At 46.7% G+C, this 14,931-nt stretch overlaps 1 protein-coding gene across 1 annotated transcript; it reads right to left on the bottom strand.

The window, feature by feature from the left end:
- Positions 1-6,751: 6,751 nt before the first annotated feature.
- LOC135236272 (class A basic helix-loop-helix protein 9) lies at positions 6,752-8,175 on the bottom strand. The gene has a single exon (XM_064302540.1). The coding sequence runs from the start codon at positions 7,839-7,841 to the stop codon at positions 6,873-6,875; it is 969 nt and encodes a 322-aa protein (XP_064158610.1). The 5' UTR covers positions 7,842-8,175; the 3' UTR covers positions 6,752-6,872.
- Positions 8,176-14,931: the final 6,756 nt, after the last annotated feature.

Genomic DNA, 14,931 nt, shown 5'->3' with positions numbered 1-14,931 from the left:
CATAAGCAACCGGATACCTTGGGATTATGGGTAATTGCCCACATTAGCCCGGTTATGTGTGTGACTGCAGTGCAATGTGACACAGTACAGTAGGCCTGCTCTCTCTCTGTGCTCTGTATTCAGAAATGCAGGCTCATAACACAGAATACGTTCTTTATTAGTTTTTTTCTTTTTATTTTGTTGCATCATCATCATCATCATCATAATAATAATAATACATATCATTAGCAATGAAAGTATTCTTATTGTCATTATTAACAGTAATATACATTTTCTATTTTATTCACTTTTTAATTGATTTTTTTAAAATTTAGCATACACAATACCTTGGATAATGAACGGGGGGTAGAGGTGGGGATAAGAAAAACAAAAAAACCTAGTATATGATGACAGGGGACATTCAGACAGACAGATAGTTGACTGCGCAGATGGGCAGGCCGGCGGGGGGATAGAGCTGGCTGCGCAGACAGGCAGGCGAATAGAGCTGGCTGCGCAGACACAGTCGAGGGGATAGATCAGGGGTGCTCAACTCCAGTCCTGGAGGGCCGATGTGTGTCCTGGTCTTTGTTCCACCCCCAAAGCTCTATACACCACACTCCAATGCCAGACCACAGAAACATTCTCCCACGGATGCATGGAAAGTCCGCAGCTGTAGTTCATGATCTTACTAAAGACAGGGGGATAGATTTAGCTGCGCAGACAGACAGACAAGGGGATAGAGTTGGCTGCGCAGACAGACAGACAGATGGGGGATAGAGTTGGCTGCGCAGACAGACAGGGGGATAGAGTTAGCTGCGCAGACAGACAGAAAGGGCGATAGAGTTGGCTGCGCAGACAGACAGGGGGATAGAGTTGGCTGCACAGACAGACAGACAGGTGGGGGGATAGAGTTGGCTGTGCAGACAGACAGACAGACGGGGGATAGAGTTGGCTGCGCAGACAGACAGACAGACAGGGGGATAGAGTTGGCTACGCAGACAGACAGGGGGATAGATTTAGCTGCGCAGACAGACAGACAGACAGGGGGATAGAGTTGGCTGCGCAGACAGACAGACAGGGGGATAGAGTTGGCTGCGCAGACAGACAGACAGACAGGGGGATAGGGTTAGCTGCGCAGACAGACAGACAGGGGGATAGAGTTGGCTACACAGACAGACAGGGGGATAGAGTTGGCTGCGCAGACAGACAGGTGGGGGGATAGGGTTGGCACAGAGCTCGCCCACCGCAGGCAGGAAGGCAGTGTCATCATGTCTGTTAAATTTTTAGCAGGTGTGAAGAGACACACACTGTCATTTTTCCTTCATCTGTCCGTCAGTCTGGCTGTCTGTCTGCTGGGGGAGGGTTGTGTATGAGACAGAGAGCACAGTGACTCATAGCCCTGGGAAATGAAGAGTCTGGGTACACGCATGGAACAAACAAAATGAATGACATCATTGTTTGCGAACAAAGGACCGTCATGACCTTTTCACAAGATTTAGACAGTTGTGTTTATGTATTTGTTTTTATTACTTTAATTTGTGAGAGGAAGAGTATGACTGGAGGGGATGATTTCAGTGTTGTCCTAAAATACTTAATAACTGGATAGCTTCTGTCACACACACACACACACACACACACACACACACACACACAAACACACGCACTCACATGCACGCACACACACACTCTCTCTCTCACACACACACCACACACACGCACTCACATGCACACACACACACACACATTCTCACACAATTTCTCTCACACACACACACTCTCTCTCACACAATCTCTCTCTCTTCACACACACATGCACACACAAAATGTGGATGGTTTACACATGCACACACACACAGACACACACTCTCTCTCTCACACACACACCACACACACTCCCTCTCTCTCACACACAAACACGCACACACTTTCTCACACAATTTCTCTCTCTCACACACACACACACACACACACACTCTCTCTCTCTCTCTCTCTCTCTCTCTCTCACACACACAGACACACTCTCTCTCACACACACACCACACACACTCCCTCTCTCTCTCACACACACGCACACACTTTCTCACACAATCTCTCACACACACACACACACACACACTCTCTCACACACACACTCACACAATCTCTCTCTCTCACACACACAAACCCCTCCCTCTGGGTACCTTGTGCCAGCACCTTTCAGCAGCAGAGCTGTCCCTACCTCCAGAGAGGATCAAACGACTCCCCGATTCATAAAAACTACGGAACAGAGGGGAATTCTGGGATGGTGGAAAGTTCATTCATCTCTCTCTTCATTCATCCCTCTCTGTCTCTCTGTCTTCCCTCCTCCCCTGCACAGTACAGTACAGAGATATCAGACCTGTCCAGGGATATCACATAGTACCACTACCAGTGTATGTTAGTGTATGTTCCCCTCCCCTTTACATTCTTAAAGCTTCCTTAAAGGGGAATTACACTTTATTACACTTCTGCTTCTCATGACTGATATTGTCCTTCTAATGAATGTGTCACCCTTCATTTTTCGATGAGTTATATCATTATGTTAATATTTTTATGCTGTTTTGTTGGGTCGTCTGATTACATCCAGCCGTGTCTGGCACAAAGTTGCATCGCGTGGAAAACTATGAAAATGTGCTTTTAAGGTAAGTTTAACGGGGGCATTGTAACAACTGGGTACAATGCACCTCATTATTACACCGATATCGCTTTCAACGCTAAGTTAACGGAATGTTTTGCTTCACTTCTCGATTTTTCCGCGAAACGAAATTGAAGAAGAAGAGAAAACCGGAAACCGTACTACTATGTGGACTTGCGCGGAAAAAAAAAATAGGTCTTTCTTTCTAACGTTAGACATTTAAAATGAAATAACTAATCAAAAAATGAAGGGTGACACATTCATTAGAAGGACAATATCAGTCATGAGAAGCAGAAGGGTTATGAAGTGCAATTCCCCTTTAAAGCTACCATGAGGAGACACCAGTCCTGTCGAGCCATATCAACCAGCAGCGGTGTGCGGTGTGCCCAAAATGTTTAAGAGGGCACGAACTCAAACAAAATGATGGATGGTTAATGTCCTCATACAGGGAGTTAAGATTCCAAGAGCCCTGACTGACAGGAGCCTTGAAGAATACTAGAATACGCTTTTTTTAATCAGTTATTGAAATTGACATTGATAGAACATTTTGCTTAAAATGTACTTATGAAACTAACAGTTTCTTTTGTTTTTCATGTTTTTGGGGGAAAAAGTAACCACCTAGTCAGCCTCTGTGTCGTCCCTCATCTATTCACATTAAACAGTTTAGTCCTGAACTCTAAAACCTTCAACGGAACTTGCTAGTCGGGGACTTGAGAGTTAACACAAAGCATCACGGTGTCTCCTCCTGCTGTGAAATCAGGATTCCTGATATCATTTTTGTTCACAAAGGTAGGTTTATTGGTTCATGAATGGTGCAAATTAACACGTTAGCTAGCCTGATTCCAGTAGTGAAACAGGTCTGCTTGGCTACTTCATGTCTTCATGTCTTTTTTTCTCTTTTAGTCGAAAATGAATCAACACAGGCTATTTTTTTACCAAGTTGTTTGTACTAAATTAGTTGTCCCTGATGCCAGGGCCCAACAGATGCATCATCGGCTTCAGGCTCAGCCCCATACCCCACCCAGTGAACCGGCCCTGCTCCTAACTGACGGAGGTGAGCAGCATCGGATGAGTGCGTGCGTGCGTGCGTGCGTGCGTGCGTGCGTGCGTGCGTGCGTGCGTGCGTGCGTGTGTGTGTGTGTGTGCGTGCGTGTGCGCAGGAGTGTTTTGTGTGTGCGCTTCTTGCCCAACAGCCCTGCTCAGAGCTCAAGTTTTGTAGCTTGTGTTTTTTTTCCTCCATGCACATACACATACTCACATACACACACACACACACACTGCCTGCGCTCACAGAGAGAGGACGGGACTCTCTCACAGCACCAACACACACACACACACTGGCTGCGCTCACAGAGAGAGGACGGGACTCTCTCACAGCACCAACACACACACACACACACACACACTGGCTGCGCTCACAGAGAGAGGACGGGATTCTTTCACAGCACCAACACACACACACACACACACGCGCACACACACACACACACTGGCTGCGCTCACAGAGAGAGGACGGGATTCTCTCACAGCACCAACACACACACACACACACACACACACACACTGCCTGCGCTCACAGAGAGAGGATGGGATTCTCTCACAGCACCAGCATTCCTCAGGCATGAGGGGGGGGGGGAGCTGTACCCGTGCTGTACAAGGCCATAAACACATACCTACACTCAGGTACAGACAAACACGCATGCACGCACACACATGCACATATACACGCACACTGCTATACAGTTACGCACACACACACACACACACAGATCCACAAACACAGGTATACAGTTACACTCTAACACTCAGTTACACATACACACACACACGTGTACGTACACACACAAACACTGGTATACAGTTACACACACACACACACACACACACAGATCCACAAACACAGGTATACAGTTACACTCTAACACTCAGTTACACATATACGCACATACAGATGCACATTGACACACAGGTACACATTTGGTGCATCCCTTCCACACATACACAGCTGACACACACACCTGCACAAATACACACATACACGCTGCCCTTTTTGCATCGTTTGTGTCTTAAAAGATTAAAGGACACTTTAATCTGTTCTGTGAAATATTATCAGTCGTGCAGTAAACAGTTATTTTCATATTTAAAACAAGACCAGGTCAAAATCTAGTATATGGCTGGACCTAACACACTTCATCTGGCCGACCAATGGTGTAACTTCATCACTCAGTCACTCAGTCACTCAGTCACAGACATTCGCGTTTGTATGGTTGGCCCCGCTGTTGCGCTCCAGCCAAAAATCACATTTCAACCTGACGTGAGGCCTTACAGCACTTTATTTATCCTGTTATGTATCCTAATCTGAGCACCGTATTCAGAAACACACAGATAATGCATGGTCTCCAGCTTCTCCTCTTCCTGAGATGATGTTCAGAACATATTCAGAGGATTGCGGAAAAGGTGAACATTAAATGAAACACGAAATGTAGGTAATTTATCGCACACAATAAAACACGTTTTAATGCCTTTACTTGACACATTGACAGATGAATGTGTGAAATAACAGCGTAAAATCAACACACCCCCCCCCCCACTCCACCCCGCAGTCCACAGTTTGACTTTACTTCCCCTCCCCCACTTTTGAATGCAAATACAGATCTTTTTTTTTTTTTTGGTAAAACAAATACAGATAGTTTCTGCACACCTCTACTGGCCACACACACACACACACACATGCACGCATGCACACACACACGCACACACTTTCCATGCATTCGTAAACATGTGTGTTCGCAATAAAACTGCCCACAATGTGAGGAACACAGAAAATCAGTAAATCATTTTCTATAAGTTTGATTGGCCAGTGTTACGTTTGCCTCCAAAAAAAAAAGAAAAAACATGCAATCCCATAACTGACCGGCACAGATTGATGACTAATGGGCATTTTTACCCCCCCCCCCCCCCCTTGTGGGGGTGCGGGTTGTGAGAGTTATTTCATTCATTATGTTCTGCGCTGACAGGCTTGCCTAGAGAACGGAGGAATGTTGCCACCCATGGTAATTACGAGATGAAGGGGAGAGCGGGGCCTGTGCCGTTCCTGGGGGGGGGGGGGGGCGGGGAGGACCGGGGGGGGCGGGGGGTTAAGGTGCTGTGTTGTAACGCACGCATTATTCACACCCCAGAGTGGCAGGAGCAGAACAACCTGTCAGGCGCTCGAGTTACGGGAATAAAAGCTGAGCTTTTCATAACTCCCGATACACAACAACACGCTGGGTGCCCTGCCTCTGTGCAGCAGCAAAATCTCCCCGGAACGGGCTTTAAAGCACCAGTTACAAAAGCAGCATTTATGACTGAGGACTTAGGCTTTCAGCATTTGTCCTTACCTTTGACTTACAAACAACAGGGGCTTCTTTTTTTCTCCAGCATAAAGGCAAATATTGAATAAATTCAGACCTTGTTGAGATTAAAACAAGCTTCTTTTTCTTGATTGTCCACGCTTGCACACAATACCATTTCAAATGCAAGCTGTTTTCTAGAAGTTTGAGCATTTTTCGTGAACTATCCTGCTATAACATAAACATAAAACAACAAAATCTCTGGTGATATTTCAAATGAGGAAAGAAGCTGGCACGTTTCCGTTAAACTTTTTTTACTAGCGTAGCGATGTTTTTTTTAGCTACGATTACTCTTTCAGAACCAGTCATTCAAAATAAAAGAAAAAAAGGAAGGGTCAGGTGTTCTGAGAGAGTGACAGTGCTCCGTGCTGACAGACTCGCGCAGGTGAGCTCCTTTCCCCTCCGGAACGCCGCGGTCTCTGCCCCGCATTCCCGCCTCACCTGCGCCGCTCTCCCCGAGCGTTCCGGCCCGCGTCGTCTCTTTCAAAAGCTGCGCTTGTTTCAGCGCCGCTACCGCGCACGCACAGGAGCGTAAACAGGTCCTCCAGCTCGCGCTGCGGCCCGCTCAAGGCCTTTGATGGTGGCGCTTTCAAGTGTTTCTCTTTCTGTCAGAAGCGGTTTTCAGTTTTTTTATTTTTCTGCTAACCGCTCGGAAGCGGAGCGTAAAAGTGTGACATGCGTTCCTCGCTGTCCCGAGCGTTGAGGCTGCGGGTGCCGTGTGCCGAGCGCGTTCTGTCTCTGTCCCCTGAACAGCCGTGAGAGCGACGCTCACGCTGTCTCGCGGCGCCTGGTGCGCCTGCCTGTCTGGCGTCCTTCCGGAACTCTCCGGAGCACGTGTGGGCCGGCTGTCAGTGCATGCTGAGGGACTGCTGGAACCCGGACCCCCCCTGCAGGTAGCCGAGCTGCCAGGCGAGGGGGGGCAGCGCGGGGTGGCAGTCCGCGAAGGCGTCCATGTGGTTCTGGTGACAGGTGGCCCGGGCCCCGAACTGGTAGCCGGACCCCGGCCCGCCGCCCCCGCCCCCGCCGCCGCCCCCCCCGGCGTAGATGGGGGGGCTGCGGAGCTCAGGGTATCGTTCGTGCGGGCCGAAGAGCGGGGCGTCGGCCGAGGCGCGGGGGCAGCGCGGCGAAGGAGGGCAGGGGGGCCCCGGGTGCCCCGCGGCGTCCGCTGGGTAGAGCTGGGGTTCGCCCGGCAGGATGTGGGCGGGGCCGTGGGCGTGGCCGTGGACGTGCAGGCCGGTCGGCTGGTGCCCGCACAGGTAGGGGTCGGGCAGCGCCCGGAAGCCGCACTCTTCCCGGGGCTCGGACCCGGGTTCGTCGGCGGGGCCGCGGCAGTCGGCACGGACGCAGGGCCGGCGCTGTTGCAGCGGGGGGGCGACGGCGGCGGCGGCGCAGGGGGCGGGCCCGGGGTTGGCGCGCAGGAAGACGGACAGCGAGGCGATGCGGTTGATGGCGCGGCGCAGCGTGGCGATCTTGGAGAGCCGCTTGCCGCTCAGGTCGTGCTTGAGCGCGGCACGCAGGGCGTTGAAGGCCTGGTTGTAGTCCAGGATGCGCTTGCGCTCCCGCACGTTGGCCGCCACCCGCCGGGCCTTGGACCGTGCCGGCCGGCTCCGCCTCTTCCCTTGGCCCTTGGCCCCCCCGGGCTCTCCGGGGGAGGCCCCGCCCGCCAAATCCTCGCTCTCGGGCGGGGGGGACGACCCCTTCCTGCCGCCGCCGCCGTCGTCGCTGCTGCTGTCCTCGAACCCGTCCCCGCATGGCGCGGTCCCGTCCAGCTCCTCCTCGGAGAGCTCCGACTCGGTGAAGCTGCCCCGGCCCGTCATGGATGCGGCCGTCCCGGAGCTCCTGGAATCTCCCAAAAAAATAACAGCCAGAGAGGGCTGTGGGGTGCTGTACTACGTCTGCTGCTTAGGGACGTTCAGAGTGTCCCTGCGCTAAGGCTACACAGTAAGAGCACCCGAAATAACAGCCTGGCCTCCCTGTCCCGTCGTCCCGCGACTCAGTCGCCTGGCGCAGCAGCTCTGACTCCCCCTCGCCAGGTGAGCGGCTTTTTAAAGGCGGCTCCTTGTTGTGTCACATGACCCGGGCCTGCCTCTGAGGGAAAAGTGTGCTCTCTCTCTCTTTTTTTTTTTTTTTTTTTTTACGGTAGCGCCTCGGGGGAAACGCAGACAAGCATCACTCCGCTGCTCGGCCCCGCCCACTTTTTTTTATTTTCCCCCTTGTCTGCTTGAGTGGGTTATTAACGGGATCAGTGTCAAAACCGAGCGCACGTGGGACACACAATGTATGCGCACCAAAGCTCCCCGCGTTCCAAAACCCTGAAAAAAAAACCTTTTATGGGCATGAAACGCACCGTGACTATGACAGCGACCGATTTGTGGCATTATCATGTTTTGTGTCGGTTTGAATGTGTAAAGGTGCCATTTTCTTTGTTCATTTAGGAAAAATATTTAAAACTGCTCCTGATGTGTTGAGAATCTGTGTGAATTCTCCCATATACAACCTTCATAAGAAACGCTGATAGTGAACAATGTTTCATGACTAACTCCTTTTCCCCTGACTCATCAGCTTACCTAATGATGTGTAAATAGTGCAAGAGTGCAAATGTACTTTAACACTGCTAATGTACTTTAGTCAAATTGCACATGTACTTTAGTACCAGTGATAATGTACTTTCATGGTGTACTTTAGTAACAGTGATAATGTACTTTCATAGTGTACTTTAGTAACAGTGCAAAATGTGCTTTAGTAACAGTGCAAAATGTACTTTAGTAACAGTGCAAAATGTTCTTTAGTAACAGTGCAAAATGTACTTTAGTAACAGTGCAAAATGTGCTTTAGTAACAGTGCTAATGTACTATAGGAGCAGTGCAAAATGTGCTTTAGTAACAGTGCTAATGTACTATAGGAGCAGTGCAAAATGTACTTTAGTAACAGTGCAAATGTACTTTAGTAACAGTGCAAAATGTACTTTAGTAACAGTGCAAATGTACTTTAGTAACAGTGCAAATGTACTTTAGTAACAGTGCAAATGTACTTTAGTAACAGTGCTAATGTACCAGTGACAGTGCAAATGTACTTTAATAGTGCAAGTGTACTTTAGTAACAGTGCAAATGTACTTTCATAGTGCAAATGTACTATAGGAACAGTGCAAATGTACTTTAGTACAGTGCAGTACTATAATAACAGTGCTAATGTACTTTAGTAACAGTGCAGATGTACTTTAGTAACAGTGCAAATGTACTTTAATAGTGCAAATGTACTTTAGTAACAGTGCAAATGTACTTTAGTACACATGTACAAAAAGTGTACTTTAGTAACAGTGCAAGTATTCATAGTGCAATGTACTTTAGTAACAGTGCACATGTACTATAACAGTGCTAATATACTATAGTAAAAGTGCAAATGAACTTCAGTAACAGTGCACACGTACTTTAGTAACAGTGCTAATGTACTTTAGTAACAGTGCACATGTACTTTAGGTCTCAGACCTTATGCAGGTGAAGTTACCAATATAAAAATGATAGTGTTCAGGCAGGAAAAGCATTTGTTAATTCAACATAGTGATGCTGCTCTTGCCAGCACAACTTTTTAATGCAATGGCAAGCTGTCGGTTGTAGTTGAGCAAAAGTTTCCAAATGTGGCATTGCCATTGGATCTTTAGGAGAGGAGCTTAAACCAAAATGACTTCAGTAAACGAGTTGTGAAATATGATATATGTCTGTTATAAGCTGTTTAAGCCTCTATGGGTGAAGAGTGTCCTCTAAGCACATGAGCATCATAAATAACCTAAAGACAATTCTGCTCTCTGAAGATGAAAACAAAGTTTTGAAAACTGTCAACTGCCATATATTCAGTTGTTCTTATATTTGCTCCAGGCTTCTGCTTTTTTCCTACTTCTTCTCTGTGGCAGAAAAAGTTTGCATCCTGGATCTTGGGTGTTCTGTGTAAAAAAAATTGGCCGAGGACCTTCATGACAAATTGTGCCTTTATCAGATAACAACCCTTTTATACACATTTCCCTTTACACCTTATCCCTGAGAAAAAAAAAAGAAAAAAAGGACACTTGTCTCCTCTCCATGTAAGCTGAACACATCGCCACGGCTACAATTAGCGGGGGTCCCGTGGGTCGGTTAGCCCTTCCGCGTAGCTGCAGCGAAGGACAGCGTAATTTCGGGTGTCTGCGTCGAGGCCGTGTTATAAATCAGCACCCCCGAACGCCCCCCTCCTCCCCCCCCAGGACAGGAACAGACAAGGGGCCCGGACTTCAAAGACGAGGAAGAGGAACGCAAATGTTTTACAATTATCACCTGCGAATGGTGGCTGTTTGCTGGAGCGCTCAGCTCCCTCCGTGGCCCGAGAGCGGATCCGTTTGTCCAAATTAATGGATCACGGCTCGGCCCCAAATAATAGGAAACTATGCGGCTATGATTTAGCGACCAGCCAGCTTCTGCAAGGTGCCACTTATCTCTCGAAGATCTGTCATCTTCTCTCAGATTCCTGCACTGATACATGCATAAATATGCAGCGTGCATATGTGTGCGTATGGGTACATTGTGTGTGTCGTGCTTTCTTCTCTTTAATATTTCCATGTGCCATCAGAGCTTCGGCATTCTTGCGAGTGACGTTTTTGGCAGATTGCCAAATGATTCGTTTAAAGGAGCGTCAATTTTTTTTTTCCCCTCTCAAGTCAAAAGTGAAAAAAATCTTTTCTGTTCTCATTACTAAGGAAAAAAAGAAAAGCGTGCCAGAGTGGTTTATCTTCTTCTAGCAGAGGGACATTCTTTCATAGGTTAACATTGTAAACATTATCCTGCAGCAAGGATTTGAACCTGCAACCACTCTTTTGCAAGTCTGGTTCCACGCTGCCAAACCACAATACCATTTTTCTCGTGACAACACGGCTCTCATTCTACTGCCATTATCGCATATTATACTGATCCTGGATCAGACATTAACAATAAACAGAGCCTTAGTTTGTTCCACATGCTTTTGTGGTTTTAATACACTTTTACTAACAAAACACAAAAAACAAAACAAAAAAAAAAAAGTCATCTACCTGTCTAACTGACTTATTTCCTCTGTTTTTCTCTTTTTTTCTTTCTTTCACTTCTAAAGCATCGTCATTAAAACTGAGGATTCCTTCTTTCAAGGAGCATTAACGGAAAAAAAAAAATTTATGACCTGACTCCAAAGAGCATAGCTCTGAGCCATTTTTTGGGAAACGGCCCTCCGTCCCCAAGACCGAAGTTTGAAGCGATTATGCTATCTTGGGCTGTTGCTGCCCCCGCCCCTAAGCGCAAAGCACGGCTGATGGTCGTTTTGTAGCGGGCAGCGGTGGACGTGTAGAGCGCAGCAGGCCCTCCAGCCAGTCCTTCCCCATGATGGTATCAGCAGAGAGGGTGGCGGTGTCATTACCATCACACGGTGAATGGGAGGTCATCGTGGCCGTCCTTCTCTTCCTGCCCCGCTTTATGGCACCACTTTCAGCGGTTACAAGGTGTCCGTTCCACTTCTGCCCGTTAGTAAAATCTAAACTGGAAAAAAGGAAAAAAAGGAGGAAAAAAAAACACATCCTGATGACAGATTGTGATCTCCTGACTAAGTCCATTGACCCTTTGAAGAGCGGGTCTTTTGAAATGTTTTTCAAAATTCTAAGTCGGTGTTCTAGAACTCTCCATTGCCTTCAGTTACCAGCAGCAATTGTTGCATCAGCATTAGAATGTTCATGTAAGAACGTTCTAATCACACGTTTGCGATTTTACACCTTAAAGCAGTGATTCTTAAGCTAAGGGTCAGGACTAATTTTTTTTTACAAATGATAATGAGCAAAACCTGCCAACCTGTGTTAACGCAATCTTGGGCTCTTCGTAATCAGCCAAATGAATAGTTTTAGTGGCCATGTGTCCACTCGCCGATGAGGAGCAAGATGATTCACTGCAGTGTTTAATTTGATCTGTTAAAAAATGTACCCCTCTTTGTCTAATCATCTGCAGTATGGCAGAATGTGAATATAGTGCTTTTGTTCTTTACAGCACGCATAGCTATTCCTGACATAATGTACCTCAAGAGGGTGAATCATCTCTCAAAACATGAGAAGTGTCATTAAGAATTTTTAATAGCTTGTTCAAATTCTGGGTTTGCAATTGTGGTTGGAAAGAAAATCAGCATGCACAGGGGTCCCCGGGACCGAGTTTGAGAACCACTGAACTACACTGTGTTAGTATGTGTACTTGACAGGTCCCTGAAAGGTACTAAAACTCTAATTCGGGTCCCAATAAGAACCAGTGCATTAAAGGGTTAGGGTTAAGTATAACCTCACTTTTCACATCTTCCCTTTTCAGCTGACACGTGAACTTGATAAGTTTGAAGGTTTTGTGAAGTTATTTTTCATGGGTGCCAGAGGTGGTGTTATTTTTCGTTTTTTCGTATGAAATAGCATTTTTTTCAGTCTTGTTACACTGGGTCTACTTTCCCATAATTCGTACAATAAGCTCTGTGCGCTTGTCTCGACCACACTTCACATGGTGAGCGGTACCATTCAGCACGTGAAGACCCAGGTCACAGTCCACCATAGCCTGCAAATGCTAAGACTCAGCCATGCCGTAGTGTGGCATTTCCATCCGCAGCTCAGCATTTCTCAATGACACCTGTTCTCCTGTCGCTGTTGTGGGGAGACAAAATGAGGACTTCTTTAAGACTGAGTGATACAATGACCTGTTAAAAAAAATTAAATTGACCAGTACCTGTTAAAGGGGGACACAGAACTTCCAAGTGAAGAGCTCGGACTACCAAGAAGAACGCACCGTTTTGTGATAAATATTGTTACTTTGGTTCTTTACTTCTGGCAAGTGCCACCATCATGTTAAATGCTTCAATGACACAGTCTTTTGGGTTTATATATATATATATATATATATATATATATATAAACAGACGGTTTAGTTTTTGTGACTTTAAGGGGGGTGTCTGACCATGTATGAAAACTAAGAATGCAGCCAGGAATGGGCCTAGATCTTAAAACACAGGCCAGGGGGCTACAGGTTCAAATCCCAAGGAGGATTACTGCTGCAGCCTTGCTTAGAATTGCGGTGTATGAAGGCATAAGGCCAAATTTCCCTGCATGAGGTTGTTTGCTAAGCATGTTTTTAAAAGCCTGAAATTTTAATTTTCTGACACGGTAAGCATTTTATATCCTTTCCATTTTTGCCCAAGGCATTGCCATTTGCATTTCAAAAAGTGATTGTGAACTTTAACAGAGACACAGAATTCACTGTAATGTCCGCAAGATGTTTCTAGGTTAAATTTTATCACATGCTAACGCATTAATGTATGGCTGTGGTCTGTGGAAACAAACACTCTTACTTTGAGTAATGGAAAAGTGTGGTACTTACATGCCTTCATTGAAACAGGCCGGCACCAATCAGAAACAAGGTGTTTTCCACAGTCTAACATGGCAGTAAAAAACAACTGTGTATTCTTTTTTTTTTGGAGGGAAAAAAGGGGCTGTTGCAGTGAACATTGCTACACAATACTGTTCTTCCCCTTTTTTTGTAATGCAATTAGAATGTAATTAGTAGGTTGGTTAAATACAGTTCCCCGCATTCCGTCATAGGGTCTTCTCTCTATAATTTGAAATTAGCTGTAAAAACCATAACCTTTGCTCGCTAATTGCAGGTTGTCTTTTCTGGGGCTGGGGGTGGGGGTGAAGGGTGGGGAGGAACTGGGAAAAAAAATATATAGCTAGAAATAATCAATTTTTCACCACAGGAAATACACCCAAGGAAACAAAACATTCCCATTGCCAAAGCCACTTTAAAATGCACCGTGCTTTCTTTTGCCCTCATTGCGCGACGGTATTTCAGAATGCTAAAGCGTTCAGCTCCTGTGGCACCTCCTTCTCGCCCTGCAGTCTCCAAGCCGTAAACCAAACGAGTCCCCCTGAGGTCAGAAGGAGATGGCCGCGTTGAAAACAAGAGAGACTGGGAGCCGCGTGCAGCTGCATGCAAAGCGGGGCATTGCTGGGGTGGCACAGTTAGGCTCTTTCATGCAGGATGGACAAACCGCCTGTTGGGTGGAATGCTCATGTTCCATTGTTTGTAGGAGAGTATAACTGGGGATGTCTGTGGCGTGCAGGGTGGAACAGTGGGGCTCTGGTGCATGCTGGGTAGTACTGTGAAGTCGTATCACACACAGGGTGGAGCAGTGATGTTCTGTTGCAGGTAGAGTATTACAGTGATTATTGTGCATGCAGAGTGGAGCACAGGTGTACTGCTGCATGCTGGGTGGAGAACTGGCTTAACATCCAGCACAGAAAGGTGATACACTACTGAATGTGGAACAGATGGACTGAACAGACTGTTTTCTGATCAACTCAATGATTCAGGGCCTCGTTGATTATTCATACATTACAAATTATTTCCATACATTATCCATTCACACATCTTTGTGTACATTATCTCCAGAAGCAAGTTTGCTTGAACACCTTATCTGGATGTAGTGACAGTACCCCTAACAGGACCTGAACCTACAACCTTCTGGTGGGTCACCCTACCCCATCCCACCACACACACCACACCATCATTGTTATTTATTTTGTTGTGTTTATACTGCTTGCTGTCAACTGTACCATTTCATCACATTTACTGTTGTATTGCGTTAATAATATATTGTATTCTAATATAACTAATATTTTTATTTGTGTGCTCTTTCTGCATCTCTTATGTCTTTTTTTACTTTCTTCTGTATCCTGCTTTGTCTGCAGGGCAGGTTATCCTTGCTGAAAAGCTGTTTTTAAACCCAATATCATAAACGGCAATATCATAAATAATGACCCATTTTGGTTCATTTCTACCTGCCCCATGATCCAATTGGGGCCCCATGTCCCGCTGCGTGGGTCCCGTCAGTGTCAC

This window comes from Anguilla rostrata, chromosome 12 (assembly GCF_018555375.3).
Source record: "Anguilla rostrata isolate EN2019 chromosome 12, ASM1855537v3, whole genome shotgun sequence".
Lineage (NCBI taxonomy): Eukaryota > Metazoa > Chordata > Actinopteri > Anguilliformes > Anguillidae > Anguilla > Anguilla rostrata.
The sequence above is the reverse complement of the archived record's forward strand: the minus strand, read 5'-3'. Positions and strand labels throughout refer to the sequence as shown.

Excerpts from the sequence above, each read along its gene's own strand:
- LOC135236272 (XM_064302540.1), bottom strand. The coding sequence starts at position 7,841 with ATGACGGGCCGGGGCAGCTTCACCGAGTCGGAGCTCTCCGAGGAGGAG.